The sequence below is a fragment of the Euprymna scolopes genome, chromosome 10 (genome assembly GCF_053919585.1).
Source record: "Euprymna scolopes isolate OS-2025 chromosome 10, ASM5391958v1, whole genome shotgun sequence".
In the NCBI taxonomy this organism is placed as follows: domain Eukaryota; kingdom Metazoa; phylum Mollusca; class Cephalopoda; order Sepiida; family Sepiolidae; genus Euprymna; species Euprymna scolopes.
The window spans coordinates 29093212-29113211 of NC_136491.1; the positions used below are offsets into that span (position 1 = coordinate 29093212).

Below are 20000 nucleotides of genomic sequence, written 5' to 3' on the forward strand. Positions count from 1 at the left end.
ATTTTTTTTGTACGATCGAACACATAATGGAGAAACACTGTCAAAGCCTATTTCCTTACACATTAAATAAAAAGACAAAGTTTTCATGAAGTAGATATTACCAAAATCATTTTTGTGGTAATATCCTTTTTAAAAAAAATCTACAGTGCTATACGAACACTATGGGATAGAAGATAACAGAGTGAATTAACTCTAAAAATATAACTTTAACATTTTTTAGGTGGTAGAGGGGGATAACTGTGTGTGGATTGGAGGGAGTGAAATGTAAAAAAGAAACAGTTTGATGCTTAATGTGTTTGGTGAAGTTTTTTAACAGTCAATAACTATAGTACTATACAAACACCATGGGATAGAAGATAACAGTGATTTAACTATAAGAATATAACTTTAAAATATTTAAGGTTTTAGAGTGGGGATCACTGTGTGGATTGGAGGGGGTGAAATGTAAAAAAGAAACAGTTTGATGCTTAATGTGTTTGGTGAAGTTTTTTAACAGTCAATAACTATAGTACTATACAAACACCATGGGATAGAAGATAACAGTGATTTAACTATAAGAATATAACTTTAAAATATTTAAGGTTTTAGAGTGGGGATCACTGTGTGGATTGGAGGGGGTGAAATGTAAAAAAGAAACAGTTTGATGCTTAATGTGTTTGGTGAAGTTTTTTAACAGTCAATAACTATAGTACTATACAAACACCATGGGATAGAAGATAACAGTGATTTAACTATAAGAATATAACTTTAAAATATTTAAGGTTTTAGAGTGGGGATCACTGTGTGGATTGGAGAGGATGAAAGGTAAAAAAGAAACAGTTTGAGTCATAATATTATCACTCATACTTAGACAAATACGGGAATTGTTTGTCATAAAAACGCTGTTTTCTTTTTTTTTGTTGTTTTTTGTTGTTTTTTTTTTACTTAAGTGATTGCTGAATGCATCTCCTAATTTTGTTTTTTAATTAGTTATAAAAAATATAAACGAAAATCAAAATATCTAAATAAAGACTAGCCAATCATTTTAAGCTGCCAAAAGATTCTCGAAGATCCTTCAAGAAAGATCAGCAATACCGCAAGTATTTCTGTGGCCAAGAGACGAGAAAATTTTTGGTTGCTCCCTATCATCCTAATACTTTGATCATCTGAAAGGATTCTGTGCTTCTTCATCCTTGTATACAACCCCCCTACACACACACACACACACACACACACACACACACACACACACTTTCTCTGCCTCTAAGGAAGATTAACCTTTTTAGATAAATGACCTTGGAATTCTAAATCCATTTAACCCTCTTTTCTCCATCGAACTCGCTGGATCAATCCATGTATTTTTTTTATAACCAAATTTAATTTATAATAGGACGTTGCCTGTGGTACATAAAAGAGAACGTATTTGACAAATACTGGTATACACTCCCCCCGTCGCTTCATCTTAATATGTGCTGTCGATTATTTGTCATTACATTATTTATAAAAACAGAGGCAAAAAAAACATTTTAATGGCACATATGATGGAGATGAGATGGTATCAAGATGACATTTGTTTAACTTTCCTTGCATTTCTTTTTGACGCAATAAATATATTTTGTAAATAAAATTCATAGGTGCTAATCCAATTATTAACTTTGCATCAGCATCTTCCAGGAGGCTGTATAAGCAGCCAGAAAAAGCCCGAAGCGAAGACCGTCACACAATAAATTCCAAGCACAAGAGTTTCCCCCCTTTCCTTATGTTAAGAATGGCTTTTTATTTAGAAAGCCATTCTTAACATAAGAAAAGGGGAGGATTTTATGTTAAAAGTTATTTTCAGTTTAAAAAAATTATTTCTTGATTTAATGAATAATTTCATTGAAATTATTTGTCTTCTTACACCTGATTGGATAATGGCTTTGGCAATTTTTGGCTGATTGTATAAGATGCCAGTATGAAGTTTTCTTTCTTGTTAGCTTTTTTTGATACGAGGGAGTCATCTCTTATCAAGGCTCGGAGGCCACTCGAGGTTAAGAGTTAATGACTGTAATGAGGTAATGTAATAATCGTTAATGGTTTAAGTTGGGTTCAATTTGATTACTTAAGAGGACGGTTCAACAAGAACTTGTTTAGATTGGACTTGAAGACTACCATACTGGAGTCGGCCAGAAAGCAGGCAAATGGAACAGTGTTCCATAGGCGGTAGTTCTGGGAAAGAAGCTGTGTTTGTGGAATCTGCGTTTTGCAGGACTGGGTTATAAACTGGATAAATACCAATTCATCTTAAACTATTTAAGAAATTTAGGGCAGAATAATACATGTAATCATATTAGATCACTATCGGTTCCTTTATTTTCCCCTTTCCATGAACAGAGTTTCTGACAAAGGGGGTAGAATGGCTGTTTTCTAATTTGGAATCTATCCATATAACATTTGTTTTTTTTTACATAGGAGGCCACTCGAGGACAAGTGTTATGGAGTGTACAGTAGTCAATGGGATAATATTGTCGTTAGTGATGGAAATTTGGTAAATTGGATTACTTAAGTGGGCGGCTCATCAAGAATTAGTTTATGTTGGACTTGAAGACCACCAAGTTGTAGTCAGTTGGGAAGCAGAGAAATGGGAAAGAGTTCCACAGGCGTGCTACCTAGTTTTCGACCTTGAAGTGGTATTTTGTAAGCTCTTTACATAAAGTAGTGCCATGCCTTGTCTGGAGCGATTTCCATGATAAAAAAAAGTTAAGCTGTGCTGAGCATGGCCAGTACCAGATAGGTGACCATTTAGGAATATGAAGTGAGATTTTCAAAATCTCCCAACAAAATATATAGCTTTAGTATGACTTGCTCATTCACGCATGCTGACGATGGAATTACTTAATAGACACCATCCTCAGTCTTTTTATGCATGGGTTTGTCAGGAAAACTTATCATGTAGATACTTCACCCTATAAGTAAACCCTGATCAAATATTCTCACAGCGATTTTACCTCAACAGCACTTAGCTTGATACTCAACCAGACTAGATGAATTCTTGTCTTGGAATCCAGTAATATTAGGAAAGCATAAGAAAGATGTACTACAAGATAGTTAGCTGGTCAATTAGGGAAGAGGAAAATCAATGTTCATCATTGCTTTATTACACTCATTTGAGAAGAGGAGGAGACTCTTAATTAAACACTCAAATATCTATGCGTCTCAGAAAGTAAGTGTTAGCACCAGGAAGAGGCTCTTTGATTTTTGAAAACTTACTGAAGGAAAATGAATATATATATATATATATATATATATATATATATATATATATATATATATATATATATATATATATTGGGATTTTACCGTCACTGGATTATTTATCTTCCACCAGACTATCCATTCATGTGTAACCACCTTTTTCTTCACCATATTCCCTCTGCTTCACTTTTTTTGTTTTCAAGTAAGATCTTTGACTTACTTGTTATTTCATCAAATACTTTTGCATGCAAAATCCGATCCTGCATTTTGCTAATTTCTATCCTCTGATGAGAAGGCAAGTATTTCTTCAAAACTCCGCAGATTAAGGACTATCCACTTATCTAGTGTTTCCTTTTCAGATTAAATATGTTTTTAACTCATTTCAAAGTGTTTTTTAACAAGTTTTATTAACTGTTTGCTCATATATATATATATATATATATATATATAACTACTTCATTTACTCACATAAAATTAATATACGAAAGTATGAATTTATGCATAAACTTTAAGTATTTACTTCAAAAGTGTTCAATACGTAGGTAGAGCTAGTTAGTAAGTTCTAAAATATATATGGCGATTAAGCTACAATGAATATTCCGCGTTTCATCCACTCTAGGACTCTTCAGGCTTATGCGCAAATTTTGTGGTTGTCTCTCGTTTTTGTACACGCACATTCTATCGAGATTTTAGTTAGCCAATCAGCTTTCTAGTATCCACCGCGCCCTTCCTATCAGCCAATGAACATGCACTTACCGGACAAAGGCCTATTTGACCTCTGGTTGACCCGTTCCTTTGTGTGTGCTCTATTTTGCCTGGATATCTAGTTTCTTGACCTGTTTTAAATTTAGGTTAGTTTATATATATATATATATGTACATATATACATATATATATATATATATATATATATGTATTAATAATTATTATAGTAAATAATAGTGTCAGCCCATTTAAAAAAACTTGTTTCTTATCATTGAGCACTTTCAGTTGTAATAAAGTCGGTCAACTTAGCTCATATGCGCAGATCGTCATATAATGATTAGATCACTCTGACTGATGTTAAAAGCATTTAACAAGAAAAAAATGTTTAAATTCAACTGTACCTCTCGCGGTTGACGGTAGCCTAATGGTTTGGGTCCTTGCTAATGAAGCCAGACATGACTTCTGTCGACTGTTGTTAATCGTGACACCCTGCAAAGAATGGATGAAACACTAGTGTCTGTAAGTATTTAATAATTATTATAGTAAATAATAATTACATATATATATATATATATCAATAAAAGAATAACCTTCTATATCAAGATTAACCTTATATATCAATAAAAGAATAACCTTCTATATCAAGATTAACCTTATATATCAATAAAAGAATAACCTTCTATATCAAGATTAACCTTATATATCAATAAAAGAATAACAAAAAAAACCTAACCCGGCAGCGATGTTGAGTTTTCTGTGAATTTCTCAAATAGTTTAAGATGAATTCGTATTTATCCAGTTTAGAACCCAATCCTGCACAACGCAGATTCCACAAACACAGAGTCTTTCCCAGAATTATCTGCCTATGGGACACTGTCCATTTGCCTGCTTCCTGGCCGACTACAGTATCGTAGTCTTCAAGTCTAATCCATACAAGTTCTTGTTGTACCGTCTCCTTAAGTAATCAAATTGAACCCAACTTATACCATTAATGATTATTACACTACCTCATTACATTTGACTTTTGAAAACTTACTGAAAGAATATATATATATATATATATATATATATTTGTAGTCATCGACATACAGTCCTGTTTCGTTGTATCACAACTCATCAGTGTCGTAGTATGTATATATGTGTGTATGTGTGTGTGTGTGTGTGTGTGTGTGTGTGTGTGTGTGTGTGTGTGTGTGTGTATGAGAAAGAAAATTAAAACTGTAAGTTGAAATTTACAATCAAAATATATTGTTCGACTGAATACTCCAAAAAACAATTTACAAAGTCCTTATTCTTCGGGGTTTCAAAGAATGCAATTTTTACTATTATTCTCATCAGAGGACAAAAGAAATCAGCAAATTATATTTGTCACAATGCTAGAATTTGCTGGTTAAGGCATTAAGTAAAATCTCAATTTATTATAGTTATAAACTGCCAAGAAAAACAAGTGAAAAAATGTTGGATATGTAAAAAAAAATATAAAAACAAACTACGCATATCATTTCAGCTTGCATGAAGATTTTCTCAAGGTAATCTGAAATGCGAAAATAATTCTTTAGAGACAATGAAGTCCAAAATTAAATCCAGTATGATGTTAATAGTCCGGTTGGAAAGTTTTCAAAGCAGCTGAAATAATGGAAATTGTTTTTTCGGACAGTGCAATAGGCCAAAGAAAAGTTGATATCCAGTCAAATGGGATCTAGAAATAAAAAGGACAGAAAAGAACCATGTCATCTTTCATCGCTGGCTTAATTAGAAAAGGTGATTTCAGACTAATTTTTAAAACTATTAAGATCAGGCTAAAAAGATAAAAGAAAGAAAGAAAGGTCCGCACGTATTACTCTAACCGGATATTGTCTAGATAAACCGAAACAATTCTTTCTGCAAAATGTTGCAATTCGATGCCAATATTAAAAGGGTGGGAAGTAAGGATTAGAAAGTTTTAAGCGTGACAAATCTTAGCTTATTAGTAATTATAAGACTGTCGAAAAGCCATGATGTTAATGATAATAATGATGACAAAATGATTATAATAATAAATGCAATGTAATTTTAATAATAGTAATAATAATATCAATGAGAATCATTATTAACAATAACAAGAATACGAGGGGCGTGCAATAAGTAATGCCCCTGATCCACTTCCCATAGCAGTAGAGCCACGAAACTTGGCACAGTTTTAGTCTTTCTCAACATAGGAACCACCCCGTTATGCAGTTCTCCCATCATTTGATGCAGCTCTCAAGACCGTTTTTGTAGAACACCCCCGGTTGGTCCTTCAACCACAACGTGACTTCAGAAATCAAGGCTGCATCATCTGGGAAACGCTTTCCTTTCAAAAACAACTTCATGGCTGGGAAAGTCAGAGGGTGCAAGGTCAGGAGAGTAGGAAGGATGGGGTAGGATTTCATAACCACACGCCTGTGCTTCTGATCTGGTGACATGCGAGTTGTGGACCGGAGCGTTGTCCTGCAGGAGGAGGGTACCTTTGCTGATCTTGCCCCGCCTCGTGATTTTGATAGCTTCCCTTAATTTCCTCAAAAGTGAAGCATAATAGGCTCCTGTAATTGTGGTACCACCCTTTGCCAGGAAATCTGTCATCACTACTCCGTCCTGGTCCCAGAAGACTGTGAGCATGACCTTGCCAGCGGAGAGCTGCATCCTTGCCTTCTTTGGAGGTGGTGAGTCCAAGTGCTTCCACTGCATTGACTGGGCTTTGGTCTCTGGATCATAGTGATGGACCCAGGTTTCATCCTGTGTAATCAGTCTTTTGAAAAACTTTGATTCATCTTCTTGGCACATCCCAAAATTCATCCTCGAACACTCGACGCGTTATCGCTTCTGGAATGGTTTGAGCAACCTGGGAATCCATCTGGACGACACCTTATGCATATGCAAATGGTCATGAATGATAGTTTCCACCGACCCTGTACTAATCTTGACATCTTGGGCTATTTGGCGAATAGTAATGCGCCGATCTCCCAAAATGGCAGCCTCAACTTGACGGACAGATGCCTCATCAATGGCAGAAGGTGGGGGGGGGGGGAGCGACCAGGTCTGGGAGCTGTTTCCACAAACTTCCGGCCATGTTTGAATTCACGATGCCAGCGTTTTACAAGGTCATATGATGGGGCATTATCACTATAAGTTTCTTTCATTTCATCAAAAGTCTCCTGTGGTGTGCGTCCTTTCAAATGCTAACACCGGATCACTGCTCGACATTCAACAGGCTCCATTTCACACCTGACTCAGTTCAAACACCTGTAAAACAGAAACCACACTTTGTTCAGGGCTGTAATTTGCCACATAACCCGTAGAGATATAAATCATTGCACATGCAAAATTTCAGCTAAATCAGACAACTGGAAGTGGGTCAGGGGCATTATTTATTGCACGCCCCTCGTATATATATATATATATATATATATATATATATATATATATATATATATATATATATATATATATATATATACTAGCAAAAGTACCCGTCGTTGACTGGGTTCAAAAACAGCCTACAGAAAATGGACTCTGATTTATGAAAGTATGATATGTTATGAAAAGAAAGGGTTATAAAGAGATAGCTTCGAATTTGGGAGTATCAAAACCAAAGCAAAATATGATGAAAGTAAAAATAAAATATATAAATCCCATAATTTATTATACCATACCTGTTCACACTGAAACACTTATCACAATATTCTGTGGATCTATATTAAAAAACCTTGTTAAACTTTGTGACATATGTCCATTCTATGGAGGTCAGGTGCGAACGAACACCCCATAGTTTTATTATGCTATATTTTTTAATACTGAAAGATAATTATCAAAATATACTTACGCAGATAGATAAGAAAAGTCTTTATTGAAGTTGATGCCTATTTCCATTCTATGGAGGCCAGGTGCGAACGCAGACCCCACAATTTTATTATACCATCCCTATTTAAGTTAAAACATACTTATCAAAATATTATTATGTACATCTATATCAAAAACACTTGTAAAACGTTTTTTTCTTTTCATTTTTAAATTTTTAATTTTCATACTTTGTGGACCAGGCGCGAACGCAGACCCCACAAGGTTAATGAACCACCGTTCTGCCAGATCAAACATACCCATTCCTGTGTCTCGATACATCCTCTATCATTATATGTAATCAGCTGTTTCAAATAGTCAACCATATAGGAACATATTCGTGACCAGACACACACACACACACACACACACACATTCAGCTTTATATTATAGAATATATATATATATATATATAAATATATATATATATAAATATATATAAATATATATATATATAAATATATATATATATAAATATATATATATATATATATATATATAAATATATATATATATAAATATATATATATATATAAATATATATATATATATAAATATATATATATATATATAAATATATATACATATATAAATATATATATATAAATATATATAAATATATATACATATATATAAATATATATAAATATAAATATATATATATAAATATATATATATACATATATATATATAAATATATATATATATATATATAAATATATATATATATATATAAATATATATATATATAAATATATATATATATATATAAATATATATATATAAATATATATATATATATAAATATATATATATAATATATATATATATATATATATATATATATATATATATATATATATAAAAGAATAGCAGTATAGTTAAATTTCAAGGTCCAAATATTTATTTTTCATGCATAACTACTCCTCCAGCATGTAAACAATACGAATTAAAAAAAAAAGTCAGGTTGTCCAACGATACGAAGACCCTCTAGGATGGTGTAAGAATTAGATATGTCTAAAATTCATGACAATACAATGTCGCAAGAAGATTTAAAAAATTCACTGAAAACTCAACACCGTGTATTTGTTCCGGCAGCGATGTTGAATTTTCTGTGAATTTTTATCTTCTTGCGTCATTATATTGTCATGAATTTTTAGACATATCTACCTCTTACACCATCCTAGAAGGTCTTCATATCTTTGTACTACCTGAGATGAGTATAATCCCATCTACAAGGAAATCCTGACCAAACATTCGAAATAATATTTAAAATAACATTCAAAACAACATTCAAAATATTATTCAAAATAACATTCAAAATTCAAAGCCCCCAAAAAAAAGATTCCCTCAACACAGCTATACAGTAACTGATAAAAGGAATGATTCAACTTCTCCTAATTATGTTACCTCAACAGCATTTAGCTTGATCTTCCACCAAACCAGATGAATTCTTGTCTTGGTAATATTTGAAAACCAAAAGAAAGATATATTATAACATAGTGAACGGGTCAATTGGGGAAAAGAAAATTAATGTTCATCATTGCTTTGTTAAATTTAACCCTTGAGACTAGGCTCTTGATTGAACACTTGAATAAATAACGAGTAAATCATTCATCTTTCGCAAAATTTATGAAATACCTGAAAATTTATGAAATATGTGAAAATTTATGAAATATGTGAAAATGAAAACTGGAAACCGGAAGATAAACTTTCAAACGAAATAATATATATCACTTAACCGACCTAGTTGGCACTTACCGACTCTTTTTTTTTTTTTTTGACACAGGGATCACCACTTATCAAGGCCCGGAGGCGACTCAAGGATAAGGGTTAATGAGTATACAATAGTCAATGTGGTTATAGCGCTTTTAACATAGCACCTCATATAGAAATCAAGTGTTAGCCTAAGAAAGGGGCTTCTTGATTTCCAAGAACTTAATTCCAAGGTAAAATGAAAGCACTAGTAAACTACTGCCCCAGAAGTTCGGTTCTCAACCATGCGATCAAGCTCCCTGGAGAGAATATACTATCATATTGTTTGTCTTTTTTTTTTTTTTTTTTGCTTGTTTGTTTGTTTTTGTTAGTCCATAAAGTAAATATGGTATTGTGGTGACTACTGCTGTAATGAAAACGATGGACAAATGAAGAAAGATCGAAAGGGACAAAGCTTGTTTAAATATGCCAAAGTTGCATCTGCTTAAGAGTAGGATAGAAAGAATAGGACGATCACCCACATCCTACAAAATTAATTTATGTTTTAGTTTGAACTTGATAACTGGTGACCCTTCTATTCTTTGAATTAAAGGATAAACAGATGAAGACTACCGATCAACAAAAGTGTAAAATTCAATTTAAAGCAGATCTTTTAAGTAGGGTAGCCCACAGAGTCAATGTGGTATTCTGGTGGCGTCTGAATCAATTATGGCTCGTATAGGTTTCTGTATTTCACCAGGCAATCCCTTTCCAGGAATCTAGGGTTGATTTTACTCGAGTAAATCATTCATCTTTCGCAAAATTTATGAAATACCTGAAAATTTATGAAATATGTGAAAATTTATGAAATATGTGAAAATGAAAACTGGAAACCGGAAGATAAACTTTCAAACGAAATAATATATATCACTTAACCGACCTAGTTGGCACTTACCGACTCTTTTTTTTTTTTTTTGACACAGGGATCACCACTTATCAAGGCCCGGAGGCGACTTAAGGATAAGGGTTAATGAGTATACAATAGTCAATGTGGTTATAGCGCTTTTAACATAGGTAGTGGGATTTTTGTAAGTTGGATTACATAGGGGACGATTCATCAAGAACTTGTTTACATTGGACTTGAAGACAATCAGATTGTAGTCAGCTGGGAAGCAGGCCAACGGAAGAGAGTTCCACAGACGTGCAGTTCTAAAAAAGAAGCTCTGCTCATGGAATCTACATTTAGATTTAGGCACAGATAAAGAGTGTGGGAAACTATTGGTAGTGGTTTTTGCTAGACGAGTGTTTTTCGTGAAAGTTTGGTGAGGCTGGGGTCAAAGTTGCCAGCAGCCATAGTGGAAGTAGTGCTATGGAACCGACTGGATTCGGACTTGGCGCAACCAGATCACGCGTTCATTTTGGAATCTGCTTCACTTCTAACCCTAACATATTTCGTACTTTTCGTTTCTTTAAATCCTTCATTGATTTTAGTATCAGCTTCTACTGCATGATATTCAAATTTCAATTCATAAGTTTCATCTTTTGCAACAAGCTTGGTTTTCTTCAGATATTAGTATCAGTTGTATCACTTATTATCTATATAAATGTCAATGTGTGTGTGTGTTTGTCTGTGTGTTTGTCTGTGTGTTTGTGTGTTAGTGTTTGTCCATGTGTGTGTGTGTTTGTCTGTGTGTGTGTTTGTCCGTATGTGTGTGTTTGTCTGTGTGTGTGTCTGTGTGTGTTTGTGTGTGTTTGTGTTTGTCTGTGTGTTTGTCTGTGTCCTTGTGTGTGCTAGTGTTTGTCTATGTGTGTGTGTTTGTCTGTGTTTTTGTGTGTGTTAGTGTTTGTCTACGTGTGTGTGTTTGTCTGTATGTGTGTGTTTGTCTGTGTTTGTGTTTGTCTGTGTATGTGTTTGTGTGTGTGTGTTTGTGTGTGTGTGTTTGTGTGTTTGTCTCTGTGCGTGTGTTTGTCTGTGTCTGTGTGTGTGTTTGTCTCTGTGTGTGTGTCTGTGTGTTTGTCTGTGTGTGTGTGTGTGTGCGTTTGTCTGTGTGTGTGTCTGTGTGTGTGTTTGTGTGCGTGTGTTTTTGTTGTCTGTGTTTGTCTGTGTGTGTGTCCCTTAGAGTACCTATTTATAATGCCTCTCCACGGGACGGAGTTAGACACCAGGGTCGTTTTTTTTAACGTGGAGAAAAGGTACAAAAATAAAAAAATTGTCTCAGTCGTGAAAGATTTCTCCTCCACTGAAAGAGAACGAGAAATGGAAATGCCGCATCTGAAGAACAGATACTACACTTTGATCTTGGCCAAAAGGTGTGTGTTCTTTATAGTAATAAAGCTAGAGAGTCTACATAAAAACTTAAAGTGTATTCTTGCATAAAATTTACCAGGGGGAGACAAGTCGGTCTCCAGTTCATGAAGTTAACCACTTAGTCACCAACACTAAGTTCGAAAATGTTATGAGCATAGTAAAAAACGACATAATACACCTTATTAAATCCCGAGCAACGTCAGATCTTCCTGTTAGTTGTTAAAATAGTTGTTAAAATAAAATAAAAATACTAGACTAGAGTTTGTTAAAAACTGGCAAAAGTTAGGTCCTGTTGACTTAGCATGAATGCTTTATGACAAACTTGATGGTTTAATTCCTATTCATTTTTGCATTAAATATTAGTCCTTATAAATCCCTTACTGTGTACCGAACCGACACCATAATACTTAGTTTGCTGCGGGTTATAACAAAAGGTCCATACAAAATTTCGACCACATCCTTTCAGTAGTTTCCGAGAAAAGAGGAACCGGCAGACAGACAAACAGATAGATTAAGAGTAATATTTATAAAAATGAAGATTATATAGGGTGTACAAAAATTGACTGAAGGGTTAAAAATGTTTGTCATTTTACTATTAATGATTATTTTTTTCTCTAAGATATTTTACAGATAATATTTTGGAAATTAATTATGGATAATTATAGCATTGAACAACGTACGCAAGTTGTGAAATTGTTTTACCAAAATCAGGCAATGCTTTGGAGACAACATTATCTCTTGTTATGGCAATGTCAAATGGCCACCACGTTCCCCAGACTTGACTAGCCCGGCCTTTTTCTTGTGAGGATATCTTAAAGAAAGAGTCTATGTTAACAAATATCAAACCCTGCAAGAATTGAAAGAAAACATCAGGAACGAAATAAAGGAATTAAATCGCAATCCAGAGATTCTGCAATCTGTCATGAATAAAGTTTTGGAAACAGCACAAATATGCGAAGCAGAAAATGGGAAACATTTAAAAGACTTTATTTTTCCGAAATAAAGATTATTTCAATTTTACATTTTTATTTTAATTTTGCAATATCTTAGTTCGATTGCGTTAAAATTACAGAACGATATCATCAAAAAAGAATCTATTAAAGTTCAAAACGCATCAGTGACTTTTTGGACACTCTGAACTAGACCATAATGAGACTGAAATGTGGAGAATGCGTTTGTCTATTTAATGCTTCGTTTATTCGAATCGTTTAGAATTTCTTTTAAATCAGCAAAAATAAAATCTTGGAAATTGAAATAGTTACTTTATTTATATTTTACAGACATTAAACGAAGAAATGTTAAAGTTGATTGGCAATCTATGGCTTGTCTTGCGACCTTTGTATTTTGGCCTCCTGGGATGTGAACTGAACTTGACCTCTATCGATCGAAATGTAATTGGTGAGTAAAAAGTCACATGTCTCGCTCACTCTCTCTATATATACATATATATATATATACTTCTTTAAATTTGTTTTTTGTGTGTATTGATATTCATCTTAAAAACTCTTCTTTCTATCTATTTAAAAAAGAAAATACAACTATGTTATATGGCTCATGGAATTACAGTCATCTGCAAAAGATCTAGCTAATTTGCATATTCTTTTAGACATTCATTTTTAATTAATTCCTTATTATTTTTTTTCATTTTCTCATGGGATGATCATCTTTAGTTAACTATTACGTGTAATTATATTCATTTAGATATTCTACATGATTTATACTTGTGCAATATTTGCGTAAAAAGGTTACAGTAAAAACAAACATCTTTCTATATATATTTATGTATGCATATGCATATTTGTTTAAAAAATGTTGCCTACGAAACTCCTATCAGTTTTTTGTCTACAGACATGAAACTTAATATATAGGATATTCGAACCCATGCGAAATTTTATGTTTGGGTTTCAGCTGAGAAAAATTGGCGCAAAAGTTAAAAATTTTAAAAAATGGTATTTCCCAAATGAAGGTCGAACGCCGGCATTACGAATATACATGCGTGACGTAATAGCTATTAGTTCATGATTTAATTTTTAGCCTTGCGGCAAACGTGTCTTTATAGCTCAGGCATTTATGTCAAAGGGAAAAGTAAATCATAAGCTAAACGTTTTGGTTTCGATTCTTGGTAGTGGCGCACGAGTCATTTTTAAAACACTTTTTAAATAATTACTTTATATCAGGTCCAATATAATATAATAAATACGATACCTGCATTAATTAAAATATATTTGAGCCTATTTTACGACCTGGCAATACCGGGCGACCTGCAAATATCTTGCTTGCTGTGATATTTTTTGGCAAAAAAAAAAACAGCATGAAGAAATTATATTTGTATCTGTTGGTTTTGCTACAATTTCGTATGTGTTATTGTCAGACAAAGCTTTCAATTCGGATATCATAGCTTGTTTCTATTCTTCGTGATTTTCTGAATTAATCGTCTCATTATAACTTTCCGGCGCGCTTTTCAACGAGTAACAGTAATCCACTGCGTAGTCATGTATCTTTTCAATTTTTAAGAATTTTTTTTCGCTCCCTTATTGGGTATTGACGTGTCTGGTTCATATTTTCGTCAGTAATTGTCGTCGTTATTAATATTTTCATTGTGGTCGATTAAGATGCTATGTAATATTTCTTCACGTTTTTCATCCAGTGGATCGCCATTTTTTTTAATTTAATGTACCATTGAATTTTACACATCTAACCCTTTTTATGGCGTTTCGGGCTGGAAAGTAGATTAAATATGCTGGACTGTTTTTATCGTAACCTACAAACATACCTTTTTCGCTTTTAGTATGTAGTTGACTGGTATTTTCTATAAATGCAAAACAATCTGAACCAAATATGTACATTCGGTTCATTTTGGGTTTTTACACCACAAAACGCTTCATACGGTGTTTTGCCTAATCTTCTATTGAACGATCTATTTCTGATATATGCTGCTGCTGCTGCCATTAAAGCGCACGTCCATAAACTATGCGCTAATCTCGATTCGATAAGTAGACATCTTGTCATCTCAAAAAAGGGTTCGGTGCAATTTTGGAAGGAGGAATACGGCGCAGATTTCTCGTGTTTAATTAATAGAAGTTCAACGTCTCTACTAGTACATTCACTCCCATTGTCTGAGCGAATACATTTTACCGAGCCGCACGGGGCAATATCAGCTAAATATTTCATAGTGGCGAGGATAGTGTCGAATTTGTTTTTTAGAATATAAAGTATAATTAAACCGGAAAAATCATCAATAAAGTTGAAAACGTACCTTAGATTATTTCTCCCCAATGGCTGATCGGACCTGCTAAGTCACAATGTACAAGTGAGAGAATTTTCGTGGCCTTTTTGTCTGGCGTTCGGCTTATATCCTTTGTCATTTTCCCCTGTGCACACACATCACAATTTGGGAGATTGTCTGATGGTATTATTTTCATGCCTTCGACTACATTTGGTAATTTTTTAATATCAGCTGTATTACAGTGTCCTAGAATTTTATACCAGGTTTCCAAGTCGTGACAAGCAGTTTTTGAGGGAACCATACTTTTAAATAATATAGTCGGCCATTTTCTTTAATGTCAAATACAGTTCCATTGGGATATATCAATTTTGACTTGTTTTGGCCAAACTTTATATTCGCGCCTTGTTTAATTACAGCCTGCACAGAAAATGTCTTGCTTAAATGTAGGTATTAACAGAGCATTTTTTAGGATACATTTACAGATTTCGCCTTTATTATTTTTAGGGATATTTTAGCATCGCCTCTTTTCAAGACTATATAATTTATTTGACTATCATCGGCAAGTTCGACAAAATGACTTTGTAGATTAAAGTTTGAATCAAAATAAATAAAGTCAGATTCCTTGGTGATAACGTGTGCTGTAGCACCACAGTCTACAAGGAGATTTTTACCGTTTGTGGTATTAGATGTACAATTTTACTATTTAGCATTATACATCATTATTTATCACTACGGATTATGTTGTAAAAAATAATATTCAATATGAGAACAATCGTCTAAATATTTCGAATAATACAAAAAAAAAAAAAAAACTATCATGACGCCCTTTTTTCTTCCCTGAAACTTCTTTCCCACAGAAGAGACGTTGCAAACCTCTCTCTACTCTATCGTTATTTTCATGGCAAATGCTCGACTGAACTCCAATCTATGGTCCCCCACTTGCCAAACTTTCACAAAAAAAGCACTCGTCTAACTACAACGACTATTAAGTTTCCTCCACTCTCTATGTGTGCCTAAATCTAAATACAAATTCCATGAACAAAGCTTCTTTCCTTTTTCTTTCTTTGCCTGTGGAACTTTTTCCAGCTGACAATATGGTCTTCTTCAAGTCCAATGTAAACAAGTTACATTCATTAACCTTATCCTCGAGTGGCCTTCGTGTCTTGATAAGCGGTGACTTTTTCCAGCTCACAATATGGTCTTCTTCAAGTCCAATGTAAACAAGTTACATTCATTAACCTTATCCTCGAGTGGCCTTCGTGTCTTGATAAGTAGTGACTCCCATGTAAAAGAAAAAAATTCAGTTTAAAATTTGTAGAATGGTTACAAACTATGAAAAAGGCCATCGAATACAACGGCTGAAATATTATGAACATAGCAAGAATATCAAGCAAGCTAAGGAAAACAATTTGAAAGCTGCAAATAACATTTCTTTTATGGTGAAAATATTGCTAATTTAAGGTTACATGTCCTACAAAAGCAAGAAATATTGTAAAGTTTTCTTATTCTCTCCTGTTTACCAGCAATGAATGCTAATGAAAAAAATATTTCTGCCAGATGTATGTTCAGTTTTAATTAACAAAAAAAAAAAAAAAATAATCAAAGATGGCCGATTCTGAATTACTGACACGAATGGTTAATAAAAAAAAAACAATTACAAAAGAAAGAATAAAACTCTTATGTCTACGTCTGCTTTTTATTCCAACTTTCATTGGTTCCATGTAATGTGTGTTTTTACACATTAATTTACAGGGAAAGCTTATTTATTAAGAACTCCTTTTTTCTTTTGATGACGTCAATTTAAGTAAGAAGAAATGCAATCACGCGGGTAGTCTAGACTAGAAAACTATTGGCAAAACATGCATTAATTAGCACAAAGAAAAATCTACATCAAATCAGCTAAAAACAAGCAACTGGTTGAACAAAAACGGTTATGCACAATGTGAAGGAAAATACAAACTAGTATAGGATTATCATCATCATCATCATCATCATCATCATCATCGTATTCAGTTAACCCCTTATGACCTGAATTATGATATAGATGATTAATTATTATTATTGTTAATTCTAGATAGCGCCATACTGAATGTAAGTAATGGGCAGTCGCAGTCTAGAGGTATATGACATCTACCCAGATACTGAACTAATATGTACAAGGCGTGTATTCCCACTTTATTTACGCCATTATATTCATTTATTTACGACTGAACGAATTAGTTCAACCGGGCCATAAAACGTTAAGGATTTATTTTACATGTCGGCATGTGCTAATCAGCTTTTAGAGATTCACTTCCAAATCAACATATCTCCGGCCCGTTCTTTCTTTATCCCTCTTTTTCTCTTGACCTCATCCTTATCATTTCCTCCTATGTTTTCCTTCGCCTTCCTCTGCCAAATGATCCTGTTACACGAACTGTTCTACATCTGCTAGCCCAAGAACTCTCATCCATTCTTTTAATGTGACCATACCAATAGAGTCTCCTGTTCTGAGACAGGCAGGCCCTATTCACGATCGTCATCACAAACAGATTACAATACTGTCGAGGTAATATACTCTTTCTGGATATGCAAGTGGTAGAATGTGAACTCAGTACAACCACAAGAATAAGTGAAATATAATCGAAATTTTGTGTTAGTTGTTGCTTTTAATAGTATTATGAGCTGCCTCCTCTACATCTGGGGTAAATTGTATTGCAGCTGTGTCAGGAACATCATGTTATATGACATCCGATGTTGGGCCCTCATGCAGCAATCTCCATGACTGGATGAATCTGCAATAAATATCTGACCAAATCCAACACATAAAAAGGATTTGCTGAAATCATTACCTAGCAGATTAGCATAGAGTGATGTAAGGATGTATCGCTTATGCTGGTATGGTGGTATGGTGGTCGAATTTTACATTAATAATGGTTATAACAGAGCTACATTAGAGCTTTTATTATGTGAACAATCCCGGGCAATTCTCGATTGCCTTGCTGACCCATTTGTTTGGTCAATGATGCAACCCAAACCAAGGAAAAATAGCTTCAGTTAGCGGATTTGGAATTGATAATAATATTTTGATACTAGTATTGTTTTGCTAAGAAAACAATGTATTTCAGGAGAATGGTAGTGAACAGTTGTTTAGGCTACGACCGGGAGCAATATCTGACCCTGAGACCAGGTCCTAAGGACATCCCTGTGTGGGAACACCCCGATAAATGATTATGTACAGTTGGCCCTGGACTAATCAGAAGAGAAATGGAGGTGACGAAGCGTACCCCAATTGCTAAATTGGACTTGAGAGCTCCAGTCCCCATCCTATCACCTCATAATATAAGATTTTTAGACGAGATTATAGATTGGCAAGACCACCGGTTGGGAATACACAGTTGGGGTTTTTTCAGATTATGTCTGAGCGCTAAACAGAATTTTGGAATTTTTGTTAATTCCACCTCCATCACGTGCCACTCCCACTGTGACCAGTCGGCTAACTGCTAAGCAGAAAAGAAGGAAAAGACGAACTCATTTATTTGTGTCTGTTGCTATTCTACCACTATCGAGATTTACGATATATGAAAATTGTATTCGGAATTATGGACGACTGTCTCTCCTGATGAAAGCACTATCAGTTGCAGATAATGCGACACATGTTGAACTGCAAACTAAGAAGTTATTTTACTTCAACTACCTATACATTTATCTTTGTACAGGGGTATTATATTAGAACTTTGTAGTTATATAATTTCTGTTAATATATTTAAAAAAAAAGAAAACCAATGACTGAAGTTTTTACTTATTGCTTCTGCAAGGTTGTTAACATTGCTACCAGACTGGACGGCCAACTTGAGTTATTTTTCAGGAGACATCTATCAGAAGAGGAGTTCCTATCTCAGCGCCCAAAGACGGGTGTGACCCACGGAACAACAAGAAATCATAACATGGCGTGTGGCCACACCTATCTTCCTGGATTGGCTGACTTTTCTTGTTGAAACATAATAACCGGAATCCCTCATCAAACTCTGTCCCCATGTAAGCTGTAGTGTTGTGAGAGTTGTTCTTTGTGACCAGAATACAAACTTGGGGGGGGGGGAGCGTCCGTAGTCGGAAACGCCTAGAACAAACTCATACACAGGCGAATCTTTCCACAGTGGGGTGCGTTGGGTTATATCTGGTGGCTGGTGTGCCACCCTGGGGTAGCGTCGCATTATGATGGTCTTTCTGGATCCTGAATAAACCGCTACAGAAACAGTGATGTCTTGAATAATATGAAGAGAAACTTGGAAGTGATTGTACAAGACCATACCGAATGGTGTGACGGGCATGCGCGGAAGTGCTTAAGAATTGTATGTCAGTGTCTTAGTTGGGCCCACCTATGGCGAAAATGACATTGTCCAAGAGCTAGGAAAAGACGACGCCAACGTCGTTCAGAGAGTAATTGCTGAGGTTGTTCTGGTAGTGTGTTAGGTCGTGTCGACGGAAGTGTTCAAAACTGTGCCAGGTGATGTTGACGAAATTGTTCAGGACCGTACCGAGTAGTGTTGCCGGAGGTGTTCGGTACCATGTTAGGTGGTTATCGACGGCATTGTTTGTGCTGAGTTGTGGAGATGGAAGCGATTGGTTTACATTTGTTGTTTGGTTGACTTGACGGTTGTCGCAGTCGTACTGTTGCGTGCGATAAAAAAAAAAATTTTTTAAATTGGTTCCATCTCTTCTCTTGTGAAGCAACAAATTGCATCTGGAGATAGTTGACTGTACAATAAAGGGAGCTAATGAAAATATCAAAAATCATCTAACCTACTGAACAAGAAAAAGTGACCTTAAATGGAACTAGAGGGAGAGGGGGGGTTATTTATTTTCCTCCCACGATGCGAAGATGTGACACAAGGGTCGGTAAGTGTGACTGAAGAACCAGCGTTCTGGAGAAGAGGCACTCTAACCTGAAAAATATGCCAGGATAGCCCCGTCAGCATTCCCGGGAGAGACGCCTCAGGCGATAAACAATCAACTAAT

At 34.5% G+C, this 20000-nt stretch overlaps 1 protein-coding gene across 1 annotated transcript in view; it reads left to right on the plus strand.

Moving 5' to 3' along the window:
* The window catches only part of LOC145285896 (sodium/hydrogen exchanger 9B2-like), a 284636-nt gene that overhangs the window by 237863 nt on the left and 26773 nt on the right, over nt 1-20000 (plus strand). Inside the window, exon 7 of the mRNA XM_080134363.1 lies at nt 13057-13174. Coding sequence (XP_079990489.1) covers nt 13057-13174 — 118 coding nt within the window. The remainder of the gene's footprint in view (nt 1-13056; nt 13175-20000) is intronic.